This window comes from Rissa tridactyla, chromosome 6 (genome assembly GCF_028500815.1).
Source record: "Rissa tridactyla isolate bRisTri1 chromosome 6, bRisTri1.patW.cur.20221130, whole genome shotgun sequence".
Lineage (NCBI taxonomy): Eukaryota > Metazoa > Chordata > Aves > Charadriiformes > Laridae > Rissa > Rissa tridactyla.
In genome coordinates this window covers 17,228,541-17,249,837 of record NC_071471.1, presented here as the reverse complement: position 1 = coordinate 17,249,837, position 21,297 = coordinate 17,228,541, and the positions used below count along the sequence as shown (strand labels likewise).

Here is a 21,297-nt window from a genome sequence, read left to right as displayed (position 1 = left end):
GGCCCGCTCCCACGGTGCGTTAGCCCTGCCGAGGCCCGGTGGTGCGGCTGCATCCTCGCAGGAAGGGTGCAGATGAGCACGGGGATGTTCTCAGGCTGACCCTTCAGAGGCAATCCACTTCTGCTGGATTCTCAGAGTTGCAGGGGCTCGAAGCTCCTGACAAACCATCCTGGAACTGCCAGAGAGGTTTGGAAATCACCGTCATTTCAGTCAGTGGCTGCGGTTTGAGGGTCTCGTGCCTAAGCTTCACCTTAACTCTAGGCCTACCAGCATTTACCCTTCTAAAGGCTGCTCAATACCTGAATCTTCCTCGTTTATAGAAACCCTAGAGGTATTTAACATATGTAAAGTTGTAAAAAAGCATTCACATAGCCAGGCAGTGGGTCTCGTGTCATTTTGCACCCGAGCCTCCGTGCAGCATTGCCTGCCAAAGGTAAAATCTCTTTTCTGCTCCAAAACAGCTTTCAGGCTGCAGCGTGAAAGTCAATACTCAAATCAGTCAGACCAGGAAAAGTCTGGAGTTCTGACAGCTCACTAGAGTAAATAAGATACTTTTCTGGCAAGCTTCTTGCAAAACCTGGCGTCGGTATATGCCATATCTCAGTATTTAGTCACACCTTTGGATGGCAAAGAAATTAGAAGAATGAAAGAGAAACCTCCACATAAAAAAAACAAAACGCAAACCCTAAACTCAGAAAAAACAACAACAAAAAGAACCAACTGCCTAAAACAAAACTAACCACATGGAAAGACCTTTTTCTCCTCCCTTTTCAAAGAGCTTATTATTGTGAATAAAAATACAATGTGGTAATTATGCAGATGCTGGGCAGAGACAGCAGCTAGTGTTTGTGTAGGAAAATAGCAGTAAGTGTAAAGTCATGGTTAATCACGTAGAGACACGATCCTTCATTCCTTTGCAGTGGCTTTAAAAAAACCTGCCATGTGTAAGGAATATTTTGCTTCAGTGCCGTTATCTATTGAAATTTCATGTCAGCGTTAGAACAAACTGGCTGGTGGAGCTCTCAGCCCCCATTCCCGGCAGCAGCAGCTGGTTTGCTTTCTGGTTTCGTGCCTTGCCTTTGTCTTACTGTTGTAGCATATCCTCCCCCCCCCCCCCCCCCCCCAGCTTTTAATCATGATAAATCTCTTCTAAATGCAGACAACTTTTTAAATCCCATCCATCTTCTTCTGGTTTCCCTGTCTGAGATGCTCTTTGTGCCAATTCCGTTGTACAAGCGAGGAGGAGCAGCTGCTCAGAGCTTTCCCCGTGCTGTAGGTGGGCTCCGAGCCGCGCGGTGCCAGAGCTGAACTCAGTGCTAGGAAGCGGCAGGCACAGGGAGAGCAGCAACATCCGACTGATTCCCCAATGTATTTTGCTAAGTCAGGCCTAGGAACAAGGATCAGAGCATCGTTTGTACTGTGCCAGTAATAACAGATGATACAGCGGATGTTAGTTTTTTCCCATGACTCTAAAATCCATTTCTCCTTACCAGGGTAAAGCGTTCTAAATTTCAACCAAATGCGATTTATTTTTAAAAATTACTGCATAGAGCAGAGTAGTTTGGGGAGGGGAGGGGAGAGAAGAGCAGCAGCAGAAAATTATGAAATAGATCCCTGCATATTCCTAACAGTAAAATTCTGTTCATGGTTTTTTTCAGGCAACAAACGAAACGAAACGCAGCATCCAATATCCCCTATGTTATTGTGTCAAGGCTTCTGTGTGCGACCAAAAGGTTGTTACCAGCAATTTCTGAGTCTCCTTGCCCTGACACGGGGGTGTGGGTGGTGTGTCTGTGTGAAATCAAAACTGCTTGTTGCACTAGCAAGTGTCAAATGGGTCATTTAGGACAACAGGAGCATCCGCAAAGGAATTTCTGTCTATCCCTCGATAACTGTGTTTCAAGGAGAGGTTCTGCCTTAGTCCCACATCCACGTTTCCAGCCCTTCTCCCCACCAGAAGACAGTGCAATTCTGGACAGAGGTGCGAATAAGCTACAGACTGCTCAGCTGAACTAAAGCACTAAATCTCAGCTTTTCCAGTTCCACTGCATACTTAATTTCTCATTAGATCTTACCAGATAAGATGATTACATTCTAAAATGAAGTACCTGTCTAGTTAGCCTTTAAATAGATGATTTTTCGAATAGGCAGTGTCTCAGTTTATCCGCACTCTTCACTTTTACAGCCTTATATTTCAGTTTGGCACCCCATGGGGAGACTGGGCTGCTTCTGTGATAACCCACTGAATGGGGAATTGTGGAGGAACGTTATGGCCTGTAGCCACTTATTGCATAAGATGTCAAATTTCAAAAGCCGGACTTATCCCCGATGGAATTCTGCCAGCTTTGGCGCTTTGCGCCAGGACTCTTTGGTTTTGAACATGAATGTACAAAAGAAAAAGCTGTAATTTCCAGTCTTGCGAACAGTAGATGGTGTGGACCATATATTAAGATATATAAGAGAGGCTTAGATTTTGCTCAATAGGTAATATTTTAAAAGTGCAGTGGTTAAAGTGTTAATGTAAATGGAGGAAGGGGGGGGTGTTAAATGAGGAGGGTTTTCTTGGTACACAGCTGTCAGAAACTAACATTGCAAAGCGGCTATTTCTCATGCAGATGGCTTATTTTATAAACATCAGGTTTCATATACAAATGCTTTCTCTGATCATAAGCGGTTATGGGTAACTTGGAGTTACAATTCGGCAGCAGTACCCAGCTGGAGCAGAGCGACACTCCTTGCTCGGGCCGATGCCCGCCATCGGGTGTGCTACGGAGCATCCCGGGCACCGGGAGAGGATCCCGCCGCACTAAAATAGATATAAAAACAGCTATTCGGGGCCGGGAGGCGCAGGGAGAGAAGGGGGAGCCGGCCCCTCTCGGGAGGGACCCCGGCCCCGCCGGGGCAGGGACGCGGCCGCACCGCAGCATCCCTCGGGGAGCAGGGGGAGCGATGCGGGGGCCGGTCTCGGTGGCTCCCCCCGCACCGGCAGCTGCACCGAGCCCGGGTCACGTGTGCGGGCCGTAATCCCGGCGAGGGGGTGTCGTTACCGGGGAAGGGGGCGGCGGGAGGAGGGGCTGCCGCCCATGAGGGCTGAAGCCGGGTGCGCGGCCGGCTGCGGGCGCCGGAGCCGCGGGCGAGGCGGGGGCCGGGGCCGGAGCGGCGGCCATGGCCTGGCCCTGCATCAGCCGGGTGTGCTGCCTGGCCCGCTTCTGGAGCCAGCTGGACAAGTCCGACCTCTCCGTGCCGCTCACCATCCACAACTACTCCGACATCGAGGAGCAGGAGGAGGGGCCGCCCCAGCGCGGCGGGCCACCCCCGCGGGCCAGCGCTCGCCCGCCCGCCCCGGCCCCCCGCCCGCGGGACCCCGGCAGAGCGGGCGGCCGCAGGAAGGGCCGGGCGGCGGCGGCGGCGGCCGGGGAGCCCTTCGCGGCGGAGACCCAGTACCGGCGGGACTTCAGAGCCTGGCCCCTCCCGAGGAGGGACGCCTTCCCCTGGGTCAGCGCCAGCAGCGGCGGGAGGGACGGGGCCGCCCCCCAGCCCGCCCCGGGCCGCGCCGCCTGCGCCCTGCCCGGCGGCGGGGGGAGGCCGGCGGCGGACGGTTGCGGCGGCCCCGAGCAGCTCCGGCCGCGCTCGCAGGCGGACGGTGGCCACACCACCTCCTACAGGTAACCGGGCACGGGCGACCCCCCCCGCGCCGCGGGAGCGGGATGCAGGGATGCTCCTCCGCAGCGCGGGGATGCCGGCGGGGGGGAGGTGGTAACAGGGGAGCGGGGGGTGTGCTGCCGGCTCAACCGGTCGCCAAAACCGCATCGCTCGTCCCACAGGCGGGTGTGTGACCCACGCCTCGCCCGGCTGCCGCGGGGGCGGCGGGATCCCGGGGCGATAAGGGGGTAACCGGGCGGGATCCGTGATCCGCAGCCGAGCACAGCCCGCTTCTTCTGCCCGCCGCTCGGGAGCTGCCCGGACCGGTCCCTACCCCACGGCCCCGAATCCCTCAGTACCACCGTCTTTTTCCCTTAAAAATTCCTGGAAATGCCATGTTTAAGGTGAGCCTCAACGATTAGTCAGGCACCGAGACACAGGGGATGTACCCCCAAAAACACACCAGTATGGGTAATGGCAAAAAAACTGTGTCACAAACCACCTTTCCCAAAGAGCTTCTGAAAACGATTAAGTGACTCTTCTGTTACCAATGCCTTCCTTTCCCTGTGATCTGTATGACTGGTTACAGATGCTTATTTTCTGGACCAAGCAATCAGGAGGGATGCATCTAAATTCAGCCCCGGTTCTCACTGACGTCCACCACAGGAGGAGACGGGATTTCAGCTCCTACGTGGCTGCTGTTAAGCGCTGTACCAGCTTCACGTTGTTACAGTAACACCCCCTGATAATAACGTTTGGCAGATTTTAATACACCTATGAGGTATATAAATAGAGTAATTTTTATTCTAATAGAATCCCAAGTATTTAGACACTTACTATCTGTTAGGTAGCTAGGAGACATTTCTCTTCATAATTGCAATTAATCAGATTATTTATCAGTGCTTTCAAGACAAACACCCTGGGAAGGATTACGGTCCTGCATGAGAGCGCATATTCCTCATCCCACTCCTCCCCGCACTGGCAGCTGCCCTGGTGCTACTACAGTTACTGTATGGACTCCGGAAGGGATAACTGCAGTGTTTGAATTTATGGAGCATTTTATCCTTTGCCACACCTCACGGGACAATCACAGAGCAAGGATTATTTTCGAAGAAAAGCACTTTTTAAATTTCAAAGCCACACAGGAATTACTTCCGAGAAACCTGCCTAGAACAAGGCGAGCAAGGTTCATCTTTCAGAAACACGGCCACCTCCACCTTGTTGTTGAGCCTGTCCCCCCCTTCTTCCCCCTGACCCCCAGGTTCCCTACAGCTCTTCTGACGCCCAGCAGAGAGTCCCTTCTCGCGCCTTTCCTCCCCGACTTCTCTGTTCTTGCGCAGGGCTCTCACCTGCTGTCGTGAAAGAGCAAGAAACTTGCAGGTCACGCTGGCCAAAGCGAGATACCAACAAGTAAATCAAACCAAATTTTACAAGAAGACTTCAAAGCAGTGGAGGAACTCCCCACGGCTGGGGGGAGGAGCAGAGCAGGACAGACAGGAGCAGTGCAGGTAGAGGCACAAGCTGGGGACAGCCAGGCCAGGACCAAGTTGTCACACACACCTTTAAGCTGTTTGAAGGCCACATGGTACAACTAATACAGACACAGCTGGTCAAGTCAAGCCACCTTGGTCTTATTCCAGTAATTTCCACAGTTTCTTTGAATTATCACCCAGTACAACATTGCGAATTTAAGAAGTCCCCATACCACTGGGCGCACCCGAGAGAAGTCTCAACAAGCAGCAGAAAAGTCCACAATAACTTTGCAAGCTGCAGGGGTCTGTTTTGTTTTGGATTTATTGCCTTTTTTTTAAAAAAAAAAAAAGGAAGACTAAGCAGGAGCAGAGTGGTTGGTACTTGGCAGAGTTATTCTCACTTTCAGGTTTGCTTGGGGCAGTGGGTCTGTGTTTGGCAGCTTTAGTCCCCAAAATGCCCCAGGAGCTAGGCTGAGGTGGGGAGGGGACAATCCACAGCACAAGCACCCACAGCCACAGGAGATTTCCAGTAGCACCCCTGCAGTTCAGGTCTCCTTTCCTCTTACCTTATCATTTTCCAGAGGCAGCTGCAGCCTGCAAACACTTAGTTCACCTTCAGGCAGTAGCCAAGCAGCACCGTTAAGGGTTGATGTTCTTCATCTTCCCAACAAAGGCCAGAAAGACCCTAGTTGTGGATTGAGCTGTGCCTTGGTGGCCACAGGCAGCCCCACAGACCTCTAGCTGCTGGGCCTTGCCCGGTTCTTGTAGGCTGTGCCCCCCACAGGTGTGGGGCAGCAGTGGGGAGTGGGGAGAGGCAGGTCAGCTGGGGCAGAGCCAGAGCAAGGCGGGGTCTGGCACTGGCCGCAGCTGGGGGACACTGGGTCCTGAGGAGGAGGAGGTTAGGTGGGAACTACATGATGCTTTTAGGGGGTTTGAGAAAAGGGCATCCCGCATAGCAACACGCAGGCAGGGACTACTGCAGGTAGGTCAGGGAGGAGCAAAGGTGTGGAAGACATGGATTTTTCGTCCAACTCTCTTATTTTCATTCTTTCTTTTCCTTTGCCTTGGGGTGATTCCCCCTTTTCCATTGTGGGAGTATCGTCCCTTCCCTACGGCTCGGCCCTGCGAGTGGGTAGGGTGGCCCTGAGGACGGGGCTCTGTGCGTGGGGACCTGTGTCCGCTCCTGCAAGAAACGGGACATCCCAGTCCCGTGTGCTGGAGGTGCTTCAGCAGGCTCCGCACCCAGCCGGGTCGGGCACCCACCACGGGGCTCCTGCCAGTGGGACCAGCTCCAGCTGCATGGATGCTGCCACTCCGCAGGCTCCAGCCGTGTTTTGTGACTTTGTCAGGTCTCAGCAGCTGGCTGGGCTTGCTTAGTGTTAAAGAGAAAAGATCTTGAAGGGAGGGAAAGGCTGGCTTGACCAGGACAGTACAGAAAAGTTGGCATGGACACATGGGCTGCCCCAAGCTTTTAATGGTAGTCGTGGTTTTCTTGCTTAATTCTGTAAGGCATTGGGGTGGTTTTTTTAGGTTTTGTGGTTGTTTCTTTTTAATTCAGGGATTTTGACTGCGTGGTTCTACAACAGCCTATTGCGTGTTTGTTTCTGTGGAGCACCTAAGTGTGGCAGTGAGTCCCCCGGAACGCTTAGCGCCGCTGGATGTGCATGGGCGCCCTGCTCCCGGGAGACTTCATCCTGCAAGCTCCTGCTGCAGCTTTTTCTCTCTGTGCTCTTTTTTAAGCTCAGAAGAAAACTCGGCTGCATACAAAACTGCTGTACGTGGTGCAGTCAATCGGCCTGAACAAAATAAACCCCCCGGGTCAGTGACCAAGACCAGTCCCACCCCTGGTGACTTCTGGGGGAGCCTTTCTATGGCCAGAAGAAAGATAAAGGTGGAGGGGGGGGTTGGAAGAACACCTGTACCTCTGAAGAAGCAAAGCTGTTTTTAATTTTGAAAGAATAACTCTGCGTAAAGGGTGGAAGGACAACACAGCTGTTGCCCTCCAAATTATCACTCCAGGTCTTTGGGGCAGGTCGGACCCCAGCTGGGCTACGTGGGGATGGAGCTCAGGCACACAGGCCAAGGCAGATCCATACGAGCTGCACTTGAAAGGCTAAATGGGATGTGCTCCAAGTGTGAAAAGATGCTGGGTTCTGCTGCAGAGGGTTGCGGTGGATGACACCTTACTGCTGCCAGAGGAGGCGGAAGGAAGAGCTGAGCCGCCCTCTCTGCACCTCCCTGAGGGTTTGTCCTTTGGGGCCATGGAAGTGGCTTCTCCCTCCCAGCAGTACGTTGAGGTGCTGTGTACTTCTGACACAGCAGAGATTAATTGCACACAATTAATTGTAGGACTAGGTCTTGATTGCATCTAGCAGACGTTTTATAAGTAGATGAGTGCTTTACTCAGCTCCCTTCTACAGTGGCTAAGAGAAGCTGGTGTTGCCAGCAGGTATCTCCAGCTGGATGTCATCATTCTCTGGATGTCACCTTCTTTCCTTGTCAGAAGACAAGGCGGGGTGAGGGTACAACCTCTCTGCCGGGGCTGGTGCTGCTGGGGGGAGAGCCCCACTCAAGGCTCAGCTGTAGCTCCACAGGTCACTTCACACCTCAGTTTCCCCTCCGGTAACCCGCCGGTTTCTGGAAAGTGCTTCAAATGTGAAGGTGAAAAGGTCGCAGCAGAGCTGTGAGAGACTGTTGTACCTCTTCTTCCCCCACCCACTGGCTTTGCTTGTCTTAGCCCTGGTGGAAGGAGGAGGACGACGGCGAATTTCTGTGCACATGCCAGCCCCAAGCAGAGCCTGGTCTCCGCAGTTGGTGTTTCCCACTGCAGGTGTTCCGAGCGGGTGCAGGAGCCGAGAGCCCCCAACGCGTTTGCAGGTGGGAGGCATGGCAGGAAAGCAGACCAAACTGGGGGCCTTGAGATCAGCAGGGCTTCCTGCTCGCCCCAACCGAGCAATTTCGTTTTGTTGCTTTGATGAAAAGGTGTAAAGAGCTGGGGGATGTTAAGGGGAAAGGGCCTGATGTGCCATTGCTAATGATTTCGGGAATAGCAGGGTGGAAGATCCCTCCACCAACTGAACACCCACCTTCTTGGGCAAGTATTCAGCACACGTGCTGTGCCCAGGAGCATTCATCCCCCTGGAGGGGATGAATGCAAAATCAAAAGGAAATGACAGTTTTCCCCATATTTTGCCATCTATACTATTCGCCTGCCTTCGAATAGCACTTGTGCAGGAGGGCAAGGTGAGCGGTGGTGGCTGCTTCACGTTGAAAAGCATCTCATTTCAGCCCTGCAGAAGAAAACAGAGAAAATACCGGCACTGATGTTCAGCAGAGTACGGGGTCACAGCACACACCTGAGCTGGCGGGATTAATGGTACCGTGTATGAGGAGCTCCATCCTTGATCCAGCAAGATATTTAAACACATGCTTATCCTTAATAATAGGAGTAAAGCTTTTATAATCAAGGCTTACGGTTATCTTTACATTAAGTATCTTGCTGCTTGGGGAAATTAATATTGAAGTCCCTGATTTTTACGCTATTTAAGAAGGAAGCTTGCTTGGTGCAGGCATTGGGATGGATCCAGAGAGACTCACAGTGCACTGCGTAGCCTGGCTGGGCAAAGGGGGGGCTTGGAGGGGGACAGAGAAAGGGGGGGCTGGAAACAGTGTCTCAAGAGGGGACATCTGTTCTGCAAAATATGCTGCAGAACTGAAATGGAGAAAATTCCAAGTTGTTGCATAAAGGTAGGAGGAGTTTCCTCCAAAGACCCTAAGACCTGCCCACAAACTCCCATTCACACAGCTCCGGTAAGAGGGAAGCAGCTGCCTGTCCTATCACACCCTTGTGCTCCATCCTCAGGGACCAGCCCTGAATCCATCATTCCCAAATCATGCCCTGAAGTGTGCGAGGCCACACGGTGAATCGTGGCGAGAGCTGGTGGAGGCATCCCCCCCTGCCCGACCCCTTCACCAGGCTGTTTGACGGCCCTGGTAGAGGTGGTCCTGCTCCCCCGGGGAGGGAGATGGCACACAACCACCAGCTCACCAGTAACCCTCTGGTAATTAACAGCCCCATGCTTTTGTTTGTTTGTTTCTAGCCTCTACATTAGCTGTATTCCCACTTGCTCCGTTTCCCATCGCTGCTGGGGGTTAAACTGTCCCAGCAGGCCACCAGCCTCCCGCTTTCCACACTGCATTGATCCAAACTTTCCCCTCCAGACAACTTATCCCAACACGTTACAAAAGAAATGCCTTTCCCCAGGCTCTATTAACCAATTGCAAGAAAAAGCAAACAAATGATTGACAAACCAGTGATTTACGTGATCAAAGCAGTTCCGCAGACTAACAGGGCAACCACCTGCAAAAAGGGTCGTCTTTTTCTTTCCTAGAGCGAGTGGGGGGTAAAGAAAGAGCAGGACACAGGAAGCAACCCTTCTCTTTTGATCTCTACTCTTTTAAAGCCCGCCTACAACTCAGGAGGTGTTTCTTATTTCATAACCCCAGTGCTTTAGGACTTACAAGTACCGCTGGGTCATTTCTATTTACGGAGATCAAAAATCTCACCTCTGGGTTGTGAAAATAAAGAACGAAACAGAACCTAAAGAGAGCCCAGACACTGAGTGATGGGCTTGGAGGTTATTCCTCCTCTACTTCAGGTGCCTGCAGCCCCCAGGTAACCTGCCAACTGCTGCTGTTTCGGGAGAAGAGGAGGAGGAGGGAGGTGGGTGCAGCAGGAAGGATGAAGATGACTGTCCGCAGCAGCAAGAGTCGATGTCTCCTGTGTTCGTGCCCAGCAGCAGCTGGATGTCACGCCACACTGGGCTCTCCCCTTCTCCAATTCTGTGAACTCCTCTCCCACCGAGCTGGTCTCTTGCTACTTCGTGTGCTCTGGGACGGGTCGGCAGCAGCGGGCGCGGGGAAGGCAGGGAGAGGCGATGCACGGGCTGCGCGCCACCTCCTGCATTGGCTCCTCACGCACAGGCAGCAAATGTTGCACCAGGGAGTACTGGCAGGGAGAGAAAGCCACTAAATCTTGACACTTGACATCTTAAACTAAGTAACATTAAAAAGAGGTGGTTCCTCCTCCCCAGGTTCCGAGTAGCTCATGTATCTTGACTGGAGTCCTGACACCACGGCTGATTTTTAGACAAGTCAGCAAACTGGTATTTGGGCTCGTGTTCCTTCTGACTGGGCTCTACAGCTGGAGATGGGTGCGTGTGTCCTGCAAGCTGAAAGGCAGAGCGATTTTCTTAGCTATACTCTCTGGACCAATGGTTATAATTTTCATTTCTTGTTTTGTTTCAAGTACCCTCGCTCCCAGAGGGGACAAGACATCTCTGTTTTGCCCAGCTCTTCCCCATGGCCCAGTGTCCTGGGTTCCCTCAGGACAAATCCCCCCAAATTCCCTTATTTGAATAAGGTCAAATGCTGGATCCAAATAAGAAATGCTGCTGTGGATCTGAGCCGTGACTGTCTCTGCCCTCGTGCTTCTGTTTCTGTGGGTGAAGGCAGAGCATTTCCTCATTCCACGTAGGTGCCTGGAAAATAGTTTTGGCTATGCAGGAGAACGGTGGGGCTTCCAGCCAAAGTGAGGGTCCCGAGATCCAAAAGGGCTGCGTTTGGGGGCCTGCCAAATCTGCAAATGATCTGCTAGGAAGCAGGGAGACGGAGCTGGCTGCAGAGACGCCGGCAGCGGAGTCATTCACTGACGGCTGGGGCCACATTCCACTGCAGCGTCATGCAGCAGGGAGGGCAGCCGGCAGGAGGAGGGATGCTGAGGAATCAATGCCACCAGCATCTTTGAGGCAATCCAGTTTAATGTGGGGCAGCAGGTTCCAGTTCCTGGAAACTGCTGGGATGTAATTGATGGCTTTGTACCATTTTGCTGGTATTTTGCCCAGTAGCTCCATGTCTTCCCTCTGGCTGCGCAGCAGAGCAGAGCTCAGATTTAACTTGGCACTCACACGTGTCTGGGATGCCCTGCTGAAAGGTTGCCTTCCTGGGACATCGCTTGGCCAGAATCACTTTTCTGCAGAGGTGCTTCCTTATCCCGAGGTGCTAAAGCAGCAGGAACCACACTGCCAGCCTCGGGAGAGCTGCACAGGAGCTTACCTGCTGCCGGAGCAGGATGCAGGGAAGGTAGAAGGCTCAGAACAACGAGAGAAAAGCAATTCACAGAATCACAGAATGGTAGGGGTTGGAAGGGACCTCTGGAGATCATCTAGTCCAACCCCCTGCCAGAGCAGGGTCACCCAGAGCAGGTTGCACAGGAACGCGTCCAGGTGGGTTTTGAATGTCTCCAGAGACAGAGACGCCACCACCTCTCTGGGCAGCCTGTGCCAGGGCTCTGCCACCCTCAGAGTAAAGAAGCTCCTCCTCATGTTTAGGTGGAATTTCCTATGCTCAAGTTTGTGCCCGTTGCCTCTTGTCCTGTTGCTGGGCACCACTGAAAAGAGCCTGGCCCCATCCTCCTGACACCCACCCTGTAAGTATTTATAAGCATTGATAAGATCCCCCCATCAGTTGTCTTTTTTCCAGACTGAAGAGACCCAAATCCCTCAGCCTTTCTTCATAAGAGAGGTGTTCCAGTCCCCTAATCATCTTGATAGCCCTTTGCTGTACCCTCTCCAGCAGTTCCCTGTCCTTCTTGAACTGGGGAGCCCAGAACTGGAGACAGCACTCCAGATGCGGCCTCACCAAGGCAGAGTAGAGGGGGGGGAAGACCTCCCATGATCTGCTGGCCACGCTCTTCTTGATGCACCCCAGGATGCCATTGGCCGCCTTGGCCACAAGGGCACAATTATCGACAAGATTTGCAGTGCACATAAACAGCCCTGACAGGGGCCTGGTTGTCCTTTCTCACGGGCAGGAAGGCCTTCTGTAGAGCAGTAGCTGTTACTGACTGAGCGGATTTAAGAATTCGCTCCACCTCCCCTCGAGGTGACAAACTGCTGTGGCCCCAGCTGCGGGCTCCTGCCCCTCTCCTTGTGCCTGCACCCGCGCTCACCCCGCCTGACGGGGGCCACTGCCCGCAGCCAGCTCAGTCAAGAAACAGTAACTTAATTTTTTTGGAATTAATTTTATTAGCTGGTTTCTCTGTCTGGCTTAGGTACAGTCCAGGGTTGTACCCTGTATCTACAAATCAACCAAGAGGCCGCATTTTAAGGCTGAGTCTATCTTTAGAAATCAAGCATAAACCAGGCAGCGGTTGTTTTGGTTATATACTAAAAGGATCAAGATTAAATTACACATTCTAAAATAATACTCCACACGTACACACTTTAAATAACGTATTTATTTTTTTAAAGAGGAATTTGCAGCTAGTATCAAAATAGCAAATAGCATGCTTGGAAAAATGGAAATCAGGAAGGCTGTGATCAAAGCTCGGCTCGGCACGTTAACACCCAGCCTATTTCCCTTCCCTGGACATGGCCCAGGGCTCAGCCCTGTCCCTTGGTGCTGCGTATAAGCAGCTAGTAAAATGCAGTTATTGTTTAAGTGTGCCAGGTATGGACATACAATTGTCACATCGTGGTTAGTCACCTTGCCTTTTGCTGCAGAAGCTGTTTGAGTCGGTTGCCAGAGATACGTACACAAGCAGAGCAGATTTCTGCCTTCTCCTGAGAGCAAATAAGCCAGCTCAGCCGGCTGCTGCTGCAGCAGCCAGAGCCCTGGTGGGGAGGGCGTTAGTGAAGCCTGTTTGTGACAAGAGGTGCAGAGGGGAGGCTGCAGAAGGGACCTGGCAGCCGAGTGAAGCCAAACCCTGCCACGCTGCGCTTCGGTGCTCTTCAAAACATGAGCTGCCCCTTCCTCGGTGCGGGCCCTGCACCCATCTCGCAGGTGTCACTGCTCCAAGAAGTCGTCAGCCAAGTGCCGCCTTCTCAGACATCATCATGCAAAGTCACAGAGTCATAGAATCATAGAATCGCCTGGGTTGGAAGGGACCTTTCAGATCATCAAGTCCAATCATCAACCTAACTGATAACAACCATCACTAAACCATGTCCCTCAGCACAACATCTACCCGGCTTTTAAATACCTCCGGGGATGGTGCCTCAAACACTTCCCTGGGCAGCCTGTTCTAGTGCTTTGTAACCCTTTCAGTGTAAAAGTTTTTCCTAATATCCATCCTAAACCTCCCCTGGTGCAACTTGAGGCCATTTCCACTTGTCCTATCGCCTGCTACTTGGGAGAAGAGACCGAACCCCCCCGGCTACCCCCTCCTTTCAGGGAGTTGTAGAGAGCGAGAAGGTCTCCCCTCAGCCTCCTTTTCTCCAGGCTGAACACCCCAAGCTCCCTCAGCCACCCCTTAAAAGACTTGTGCTCCAGACCCCTCACCAGCTTCACTGCCCTTCTCTGGACACGCTCCAGCCCCTCAATGTCTTTCTTGTGGTGAGGGGCCCAAAACTGGACACAGCACTCGAGGTGGGGCCTCACCAGTGCCGAGTACAGATCACTGCCCCAGCCCTCCTGGCCATACTGTTCCTGATACAGGCCAGGGTGCTGTTGGCCTTCTTGGCCACCTGGGCACTCTGCCGGCTCATATTCAGCCGTCTGTCGACCGACACCCCCAGGGCCTTTTCCGCTGGGCAGCTCTCCAGCCACTCCTCCCCCAGCCTGTAGTGCTGCATGGGGTTGTTGTGACCCAGGTGCAGGACCCACCGCTTGGCCTTGTTGAACCTCAGACCATTGGCCTTGGCCCATTGATCCACCCTGTCCAGATCCCAAGTCAGAGCACTTGCCCCCACCTGAAGGAAAATCATCAGCAGAAGCACCTGCCAGCTGAGGTGGTGTCCCCCTCCGTGCGCATTTCAGGCCCAGCTGCCACAGAGGCGCAGCCCAGCACGCCCTGGCAAACGCGCCTGCGGCCGAGAGACCTACAGCCAAGCGGGGAACATCCGCGGCCTCCCTCCCCACGCGTGAGGGCTGGGCACCCGCAGCCCCAGACCAAGGTGTTTCACATTGTAAGTAAGGGGCCAATGAGCTAGACAGCGTTTTACATTGGAAGTGGTCGATGAGCTATCAAGCAAAAAGGCACTCTGACCTTTTCTCATGCAGGAGGAAAGCACCAAGCACCTCCAAGGGAGGGCATGTTTGGCCAGGAACAAAAGAAGGGTGAAGTCAGGGCAGCCAGTTATCTCAGTTTATGCCCTGGTGCATCTTGTCCGAGAGGGGCAGGCCTCTAGGCACAGTCCTTCTTTTATTCCCATTATGCCTTAGACAAGTTCAGTCTTACAAGCTGATTGTAGCCAGCCTTGCCTTCTGGCTTTGCAACCCCTCAGCAGAAGCACCCTGTGGGTATGTTGTGTTTTATGGGTTCTTCTGACTTGACAATCTCATTGCAGGCAGGAGTATCGCCCATGGACTGGAGCAAAACCATCCAAGCCAATAAAGACAAAGCAAGGCTTCATTATCCCAGAAGATCATTTTGTTCAAGAGACAAGCTACAAGGCAGATTTTAAGGTAATTAACATTTTTTAAAAATCCCAAAGTGCACATCAGGAACCCTTCATTTGTTATCGGTGTGGTGCGTGTAGAATAACGCCACGTCCTCACTGACCACCCTTTCATCACTGCCCGGTAGGTAACGTGGCCATCCCTTGCTTTGAGAGAGACACGCTAGAGAATGTCATACTGTAACTTACCATAATTCAACCCGAAACCAAGATGTTAAGCTGCGTGACAGTCAGGAGGTTGAAGATTTGCCATTCCCTCAGCTGGATACCTTATCACAAGGTGTGTGTCATTCTCTCTCTCTGCGTGAGATGCATTTAACACCCTCTGCACGCACTCAGGACAGTCAGCGTGCGCGAGCGTTAGGGCAGCAACGGGAGATTCAGCCCCTGGTGTGAACATCAGCCACGGACACGGGTGTTTGCATGGGAACAGTTGCAGATTGGTGTCGGAGGAACAGCACCCACCCGAACAGGACAAAACTCCCCCGTGCTGGTAAGGGCAGAAGCTGCCCCCCGTACCAGCACCGAGGAGGAGCAGCCAAGCCGCGCAGCTCCTGGGCCTCCGGGACTTCCTCGGGATTTTACTGTGAGTTTCTACAACACTCTATACCAGCGTAAAATCGTTTTCTTGTTGGCAAAACACATCTAAGCGTTACTGAAAATCCCACAAGGAAAGGTTCTCTCTGTACTCAGTGTTTTCCCTGGCGGGGCTCCACACGCTCCCCGTCCCCACGAGGAAGGAATGTGCACACCAACCAGGCTCTGGTTTGGCTGCTTTTTGCTTTAGACCACCAAAGAGATCGGCACTTGATAACCAACAGGAAAAGCCGATCACAGGCTGCACCGAGTGGCTGGGAAAGCTGGATGCCCCAGCCGCAGCGTGCCGTGCTGCTGGTAATAGCAGCTACTCCAGGGCCACTTGTAAAAAGTAAATCTTTGCCTTGGAGGAGACAAAGAAGAAGTGTTTAATCAGCAGACAGTCAAGTGCCTCCTCCGCAGAGGCTTGCTGGCACGCTGCTGCGACAAGGCGCAGGGTGGGTATATCCAGCTCCACCGAAAGTGGGACAGTGACCTCAGGCAAAAGAGAATTTGCAAACCTCACCAAAACTTCCTCCTGGCTCCGAATAGTCTGGGCTGCTTACCCAGGGGCAGCAATGAGGAGAGAGGGTATTTAACCCTTAAACCTTGTATTTAATCTTGTATCTTGAGCCTGGAGGGACAAAATATAGAATCACAGAATGGTGGGGGTTGGAAGGAACCTTCAGAGATCAGCTAGTCCAACCCCCCTGCCAAAGCAGGGTCACCCACAGCAGGTTGGACAGGAATTCGTTCAGGTGGGGTTTGAATGTCTTCAGAGAAGGAGACTCCACCACCTCTCTGGGCAGCCCGTCTTCCTATTTGACAGATAGGATGCAAAGGAGAGGGTCCTAGATGAACCCCTCAAAGCCCTATCCCAGTTCTCGAAGAAGGCAAAGAGAAGACTGGAATCCCAGGCACAAACACATGCCGCCAAGGACACCGGACTCTGGACCATGTAAGCTGAGGTCCCATTTCCTGGAGCCCCAGAGTGCCACCACGGCCTCTCTCACAGACAGCACGGGACACGTGGTCTGGAATGAAGATGGTGCCAAGGAGCCACCAGTTCAAACAGAATTCTGACTGTCCCTGATTTACACCTGGCTGTTTGGCCTTTTCCTGTTGCCTGAAGCCCATGGCTTTGCTGGACACGTTGTGTCCTGACAGCCTGCAGGGCTGGGCGCAGGCTGTTTGTGATCCTCCTCTTGTTCCTTAGCGTGTCAGATGCATCCCCAGAGGAACGGAAAAATCAGAGCAATGCAACAACAACAACAACAACCACCACCAGATCGATGGCTTTCCCTGTGCTCTCTTTGCCTGTGGTCGTGCACAATTAGGGCCAGTCCTGTTTAGATCCTTTGGGTTTTAAGCATTAGGGAAGACACAAGCATCCAGGTGCCCTTCATGCTTCAGTACAGCCACGACAGCTACATGTTGGGTGAAATTCAGACTCCACAGACAGCAGAGAGCCGCCTCTGTTATCTCTGCCTTTCCTCCAGGCCTGAGGAGTTTACATCCTTACCAAAGTCCTTGCAGTTTCACAGCCTGGCGTGGCCAGTAACCAATTTTTTTCTCCTTTGGGTACTCCAGGCCCGTGCCCCTGTTCCCAGCACACATAACTTGTATCCCCATGGAGCATTACAGGGGAGGGTTTTGATGGAGCCTGGATGGCATTCTCCAAAAGGTTGAGGAGCAGACACACACCGCTGTAATTCCTCTCACTTCAATGCAGCTCCAGCCCAGCGGTGAATTTGTTGTGATGTTTGTAGAGTGTGTGAAGAGGGCAGCTCTCGATCTGGCCAAGGCTGGCTCCTGCTAAGGCCTGCCCAGCCACGGTTATCCCCTGTCACACCACACACCTCAAGGTCCAAGGGCTGGGTTACAACCAAGCCCCTCCTCGGTGCCGCAGCATCATGCCTGCCCTCGAATCGCCCTCTGCCCCGAGACCAGTCTCCTCTACGCCCAGCCAGGAGCTAACGCTTGTTGGCTAGTGGCTACATCCAGCCAAGAGCTAACACTTGTTAGCTGGTGGCACCTTACGGGGAGGGCAGATAGATCAGCACAACGCTCCAGCCCCCTCAAGCTCCCCAGAGAGTTGCACCCCGTGTCACACTAACGTTTCTCTCCCCACTAGATCCCAGAGGTGAAGACCAGGTTCTCCCCCAACCCTTCTGCTGTTTTCCAGGCGCCGTCACGGATCCTCAACGTGTGAACCCGGACCCTCCTCACACCCAGGCAGCTTAAACGCGGCGTTTCGGTTAAGATGTATCACTATGCAATTTTCATGAGGAATGTTAGAGATCAAAGAACCGGTATTATCAAAAAGCAGCTCCAGTGATTAATGATATGCACACACACTTTCTGTTAACAAAACAAACCGCAAAGCGCTCGGTTCGGAACTGGCAAAACGCGCTGCGAGGAGTGACCTAGTTTTTCGGAGGAGCAGGTTCATTACTATGCCAGCTGGCGTCGCATTAGGAGATTGACTTTGGGCAGCCAAGGCAGCATCGCAGGCAACATCCCTACGCCTAACCGCACAGGGTGGGAGGGAAAACAATCACAAGCGGGATGGATAATTAAAACCAAAAAAGAGTTTTATTTAGCAGCACCCTCTAAGTAGGCCAGTGAACGGCAGGGAGAGTGTGTCTGGCTGACTTCGGCGCTTCTTGAGGGGTTTTGGAAATAGGACCTCAAACGGCATCACCAGAAATCACAGCATCAAAGGGGCTGGTCTGAACTCGCAGGGTTGTTTTAGAAGCAGGAGGAAATCCGCATCGTTGAACTCTAAAATAAAACTGGCACGAGCAGTGTCTTGGGGCTTTAAGGCTGGAGAGCTGGATATTTCCAGAATTGGTGGGCCAAGGCAGGAGTGAGAGGGGCCTGAACTCCGGGAGACAGCCCTGACAGCAACACCCCAGCCCGGTTGGGAGCAGATCGCGTGGACAGGCACCTGCCAGACTCCAGAGCATCTGAAATATTTCTGTAATTTGTACAGCTGTTAGAGGGAGTGTAAATATTGTACATGGATTTTACCTAAAGCAGTTTGTGATCCTTTAATGAAAAGGACATGCTTATACTTTTAATAAATACTAACTCTTTGCATATGCAAGGTGGAAAAATATTGCCTTGAAATTCCTCAATTCTTGCCTGTATATTGGTAGTGCTAATGCTAGGAACAACCAGAAGCGAATGTTACTTAGAAACTCTTCTTAAAGAAAAACTTAACGTAGAATGTAAGACATCTTCATTTTTAAGATAGACCTTTTTAAGTGTCATTCTTCTACAGCTGATTTTTTTTTTTAGTTTGGTGTGTATTTAACTTTTGCTGAGGTACGTGTGTTTTAAGAAACCATTTTTTAGCCTTTGTTCATCAAGACTGTAGTGGGCTTACAGTTCCTATCTCAGTGACTTATGCAATAGAATTAGCCTGCTGCTTATTTCATGGTTTTGCTAATTATTTTGGGGGAAAAAGAAGACCAAATTGAAAAACTTCACGCCTTTGAAACACACACATGCATTGGCTGGAACGAAAGGAAACTCCCCTCGGGCTTGAGCAGCCATCGGACATTCATTCATCTGTAATGAAACGGGCTTGAACACAGGAGGGTTTTTTCCTTAACCTTCCTACTAGCTGAAGTCAAAGGCAAACGTAATGAATCCTGGGGACTGTGCAAGCACGTATGCATTGCCGATAATTCCCAGAAGAACCATTTTTGAACTGTTGGCATGTGGCTTGTACTTGGAAAACAATGCAGACAGCATCTTCTGGCTGCATTATGTGAGAACTTAACGGTGCCACCTCTGTCGGTTACAGTAGCAGGACCAAACTCAGCCGCCAGAATAGGGAACATCTGCAGAACGCTGGGACAAGGGATGGCACCTCCCACACTCAGCCCTGGCCCCGGAGGAACGGACGGGAATACTAATGCTTGCCAAAATAATTCTTCAGGAGATTCATTTTTCAGGAAATCCATTTGAAACATTCAAACTGTACTACAGGTTTTGCATGTTAGATGTTTCTAAGAATTCAATCTGCTTGTTTAATCTCTTTATAATGTTTTTAACAGTTTTGTTCAAACATTTTAAGTTCATTTCGATCCTGGACTTTATTAACAGCAAAAAAAGAAGAAAAAAGAAGAAAAAAGGATAGATTGTCTATTCAGTCTCTCTTCTTAATACACTGTATTTCTTAAAAAAAAATCAACCCAGTTCTAAACAAACTGGTAATATAATAAGCTTGTATTTTATCAAATGGACTGGATTTAATTTAATAAATTAAAATGTATTTTGGCTATTGGTTCTTTCCCAATTTTTTGTGTGTTGTAAAGTAAGACATAACCCACGGGTATTCAACCTTGTGGGACAATTTGTCCCTGCATTCCTCTTTCACAAGAGCAGCAGGGCACACGGGACACCGAGCAGGGTGTCACGGAGGTGCCCGTCTGCCTTCACGGCCAGCAGCAGTCAGTTCCTTACTCCTCAAGCTCATCTGCACGCACAGACCCCCCCAGCACAAAGGGCTTCCAAGGCACGTTTCAAGCTGTGGCCCAACTGCTGATTCCAAAGCGCAAGTGCTTTCCAAAGGAAAGCAGTTGTTGCTCTGCAGAATTCACAAACGCTTAGGGGATTTTTCCCAGATGTTTCCAAAGGGAAACGCAGACTGCCCCAGCCGGCCTTCCTTTACTGCATGCAAAAATGTCTGCTTCAACTGATGTCCATCCACACTGTGCTTGACACGCAGGGGATGGCTTACTCTTCTTTTAGGCAGCATTGCCCAGAGAAGCTGTGGCTGCCCCATCCCTGGAGGTGTTCCAGGCCAGGCTGGATGGGGCTTTGAGCAGCCTGGTCTGGTGGGAGGTGTCCCTGCCCAGGGCAGGGGGTTGGAACCAGATGATCTTTAAGGTCCCTTCCAACCCAAACAGTTCTATGAAAGCAAACTCTTCAGCAAAGTGGTCCATCAGCGTGAAGGGGAAAGGGTACCAATGATACCAGTTTGCTACATTCACTGTGGGGGACACAGAGGCTGGATCTACTCTAATGCAGGTGCCGTGCTCGCAACACCCCCTTTAGTGGTGCCCACCACGTGCCCTGTTAACAGAAAGGGACAAGCAACCCACATTTCACCTGTTTTACTCTGCCATCTCACACAGATCACGGGAAAATGGTGCTGGCTTTGAATTTTAAGAAAGACCATCACTTTAGATGCTCCTGAGAACATTTAAGCGAGTAAAGGTGCTGAAGGTACAGCCAGCCTCCCGATACTAAAGTGCCAGCTCTTCCAGCTATGCCTTAGGAGACTTCCAGGAGAAAGCCAAAGGTTCGTGAGCTGTTGCCTGGCTCCAACTATGGGAGGGCAGAATGGAAGGAAAACCAAACAGGTACTTACCACTGCAAGGGACAGGGGGACGCAACTGCCTGCTGACATTCAACGCACATGAATTTGCACGGAAAGTGCCTGCCTCAGCCAAATTGAAAGGTACCACAGCAGATTCCTCTCCAGAGGGCAAATCTACACCGGTTTTGCGGGCTCCAGGGCGTCACGATGCCAGGACTGCATCCAATGCTGCTCTCACACTAGTATTTGTCTTCCCAATTGCTCTGGGTTCACATCCAAGTCTGTCAAGGCTTTCTGACTGTGAATCACACTGCAAACAAGGGTTATTTGACACACAGATAAATGCCCTTGAAAAGGAAGGTTTTACACCTGAAGCATTATAATTTACTACCTATAGGGTGACGCTGAAGGTGCTTGTTTCCTTCCATCTTGCTGACACCTGGCTTGCTCAGATGCTGAAAGCGAGTTCTGGGCCAGCTGCATGCACTACGCCAGGGAGCAGTGAACACCTGCACCTCCAGAGGCTCAGGTGAAGCTCTGGTGTGGGAAATACTCCACTGCTCAGGATAGTTCTCCTTACCTGAACTTGAAAACTTCACAAGCAGCACATGAATGATTTGTCTGCTTTCATAAACTGTACATTTCTCTTTGCATCGCACTGATCTCCTCGACGGTGAACAATCAGATGCAAACCGATCACCTCTGCCTTATTCATACTGATTATCTTGGCCACTGCAGCGATGCACCATCCTAAGGACCAACCTGTTTTACCACAAATGGGTGTTGATGCCGTGTAGCCCAGAGAGGCTGTTCG

The 21,297-nt window shown here is 51.7% G+C and overlaps 1 protein-coding gene across 1 annotated transcript; it reads left to right on the top strand.

Moving 5' to 3' along the window:
* The first annotated feature begins 3,165 nt into the window (after nucleotides 1–3,165).
* On the top strand, nucleotides 3,166–19,390 carry MAP6D1 (MAP6 domain containing 1). The gene is made up of 3 exons (XM_054205975.1): nucleotides 3,166–3,665; nucleotides 14,462–14,579; nucleotides 17,283–19,390. The coding sequence occupies exons 1-3, from the start codon at nucleotides 3,166–3,168 to the stop codon at nucleotides 17,358–17,360; spliced, it is 696 nt and encodes a 231-aa protein (XP_054061950.1). The 3' UTR covers nucleotides 17,361–19,390.
* The last annotated feature ends 1,907 nt before the right edge of the window (nucleotides 19,391–21,297 follow it).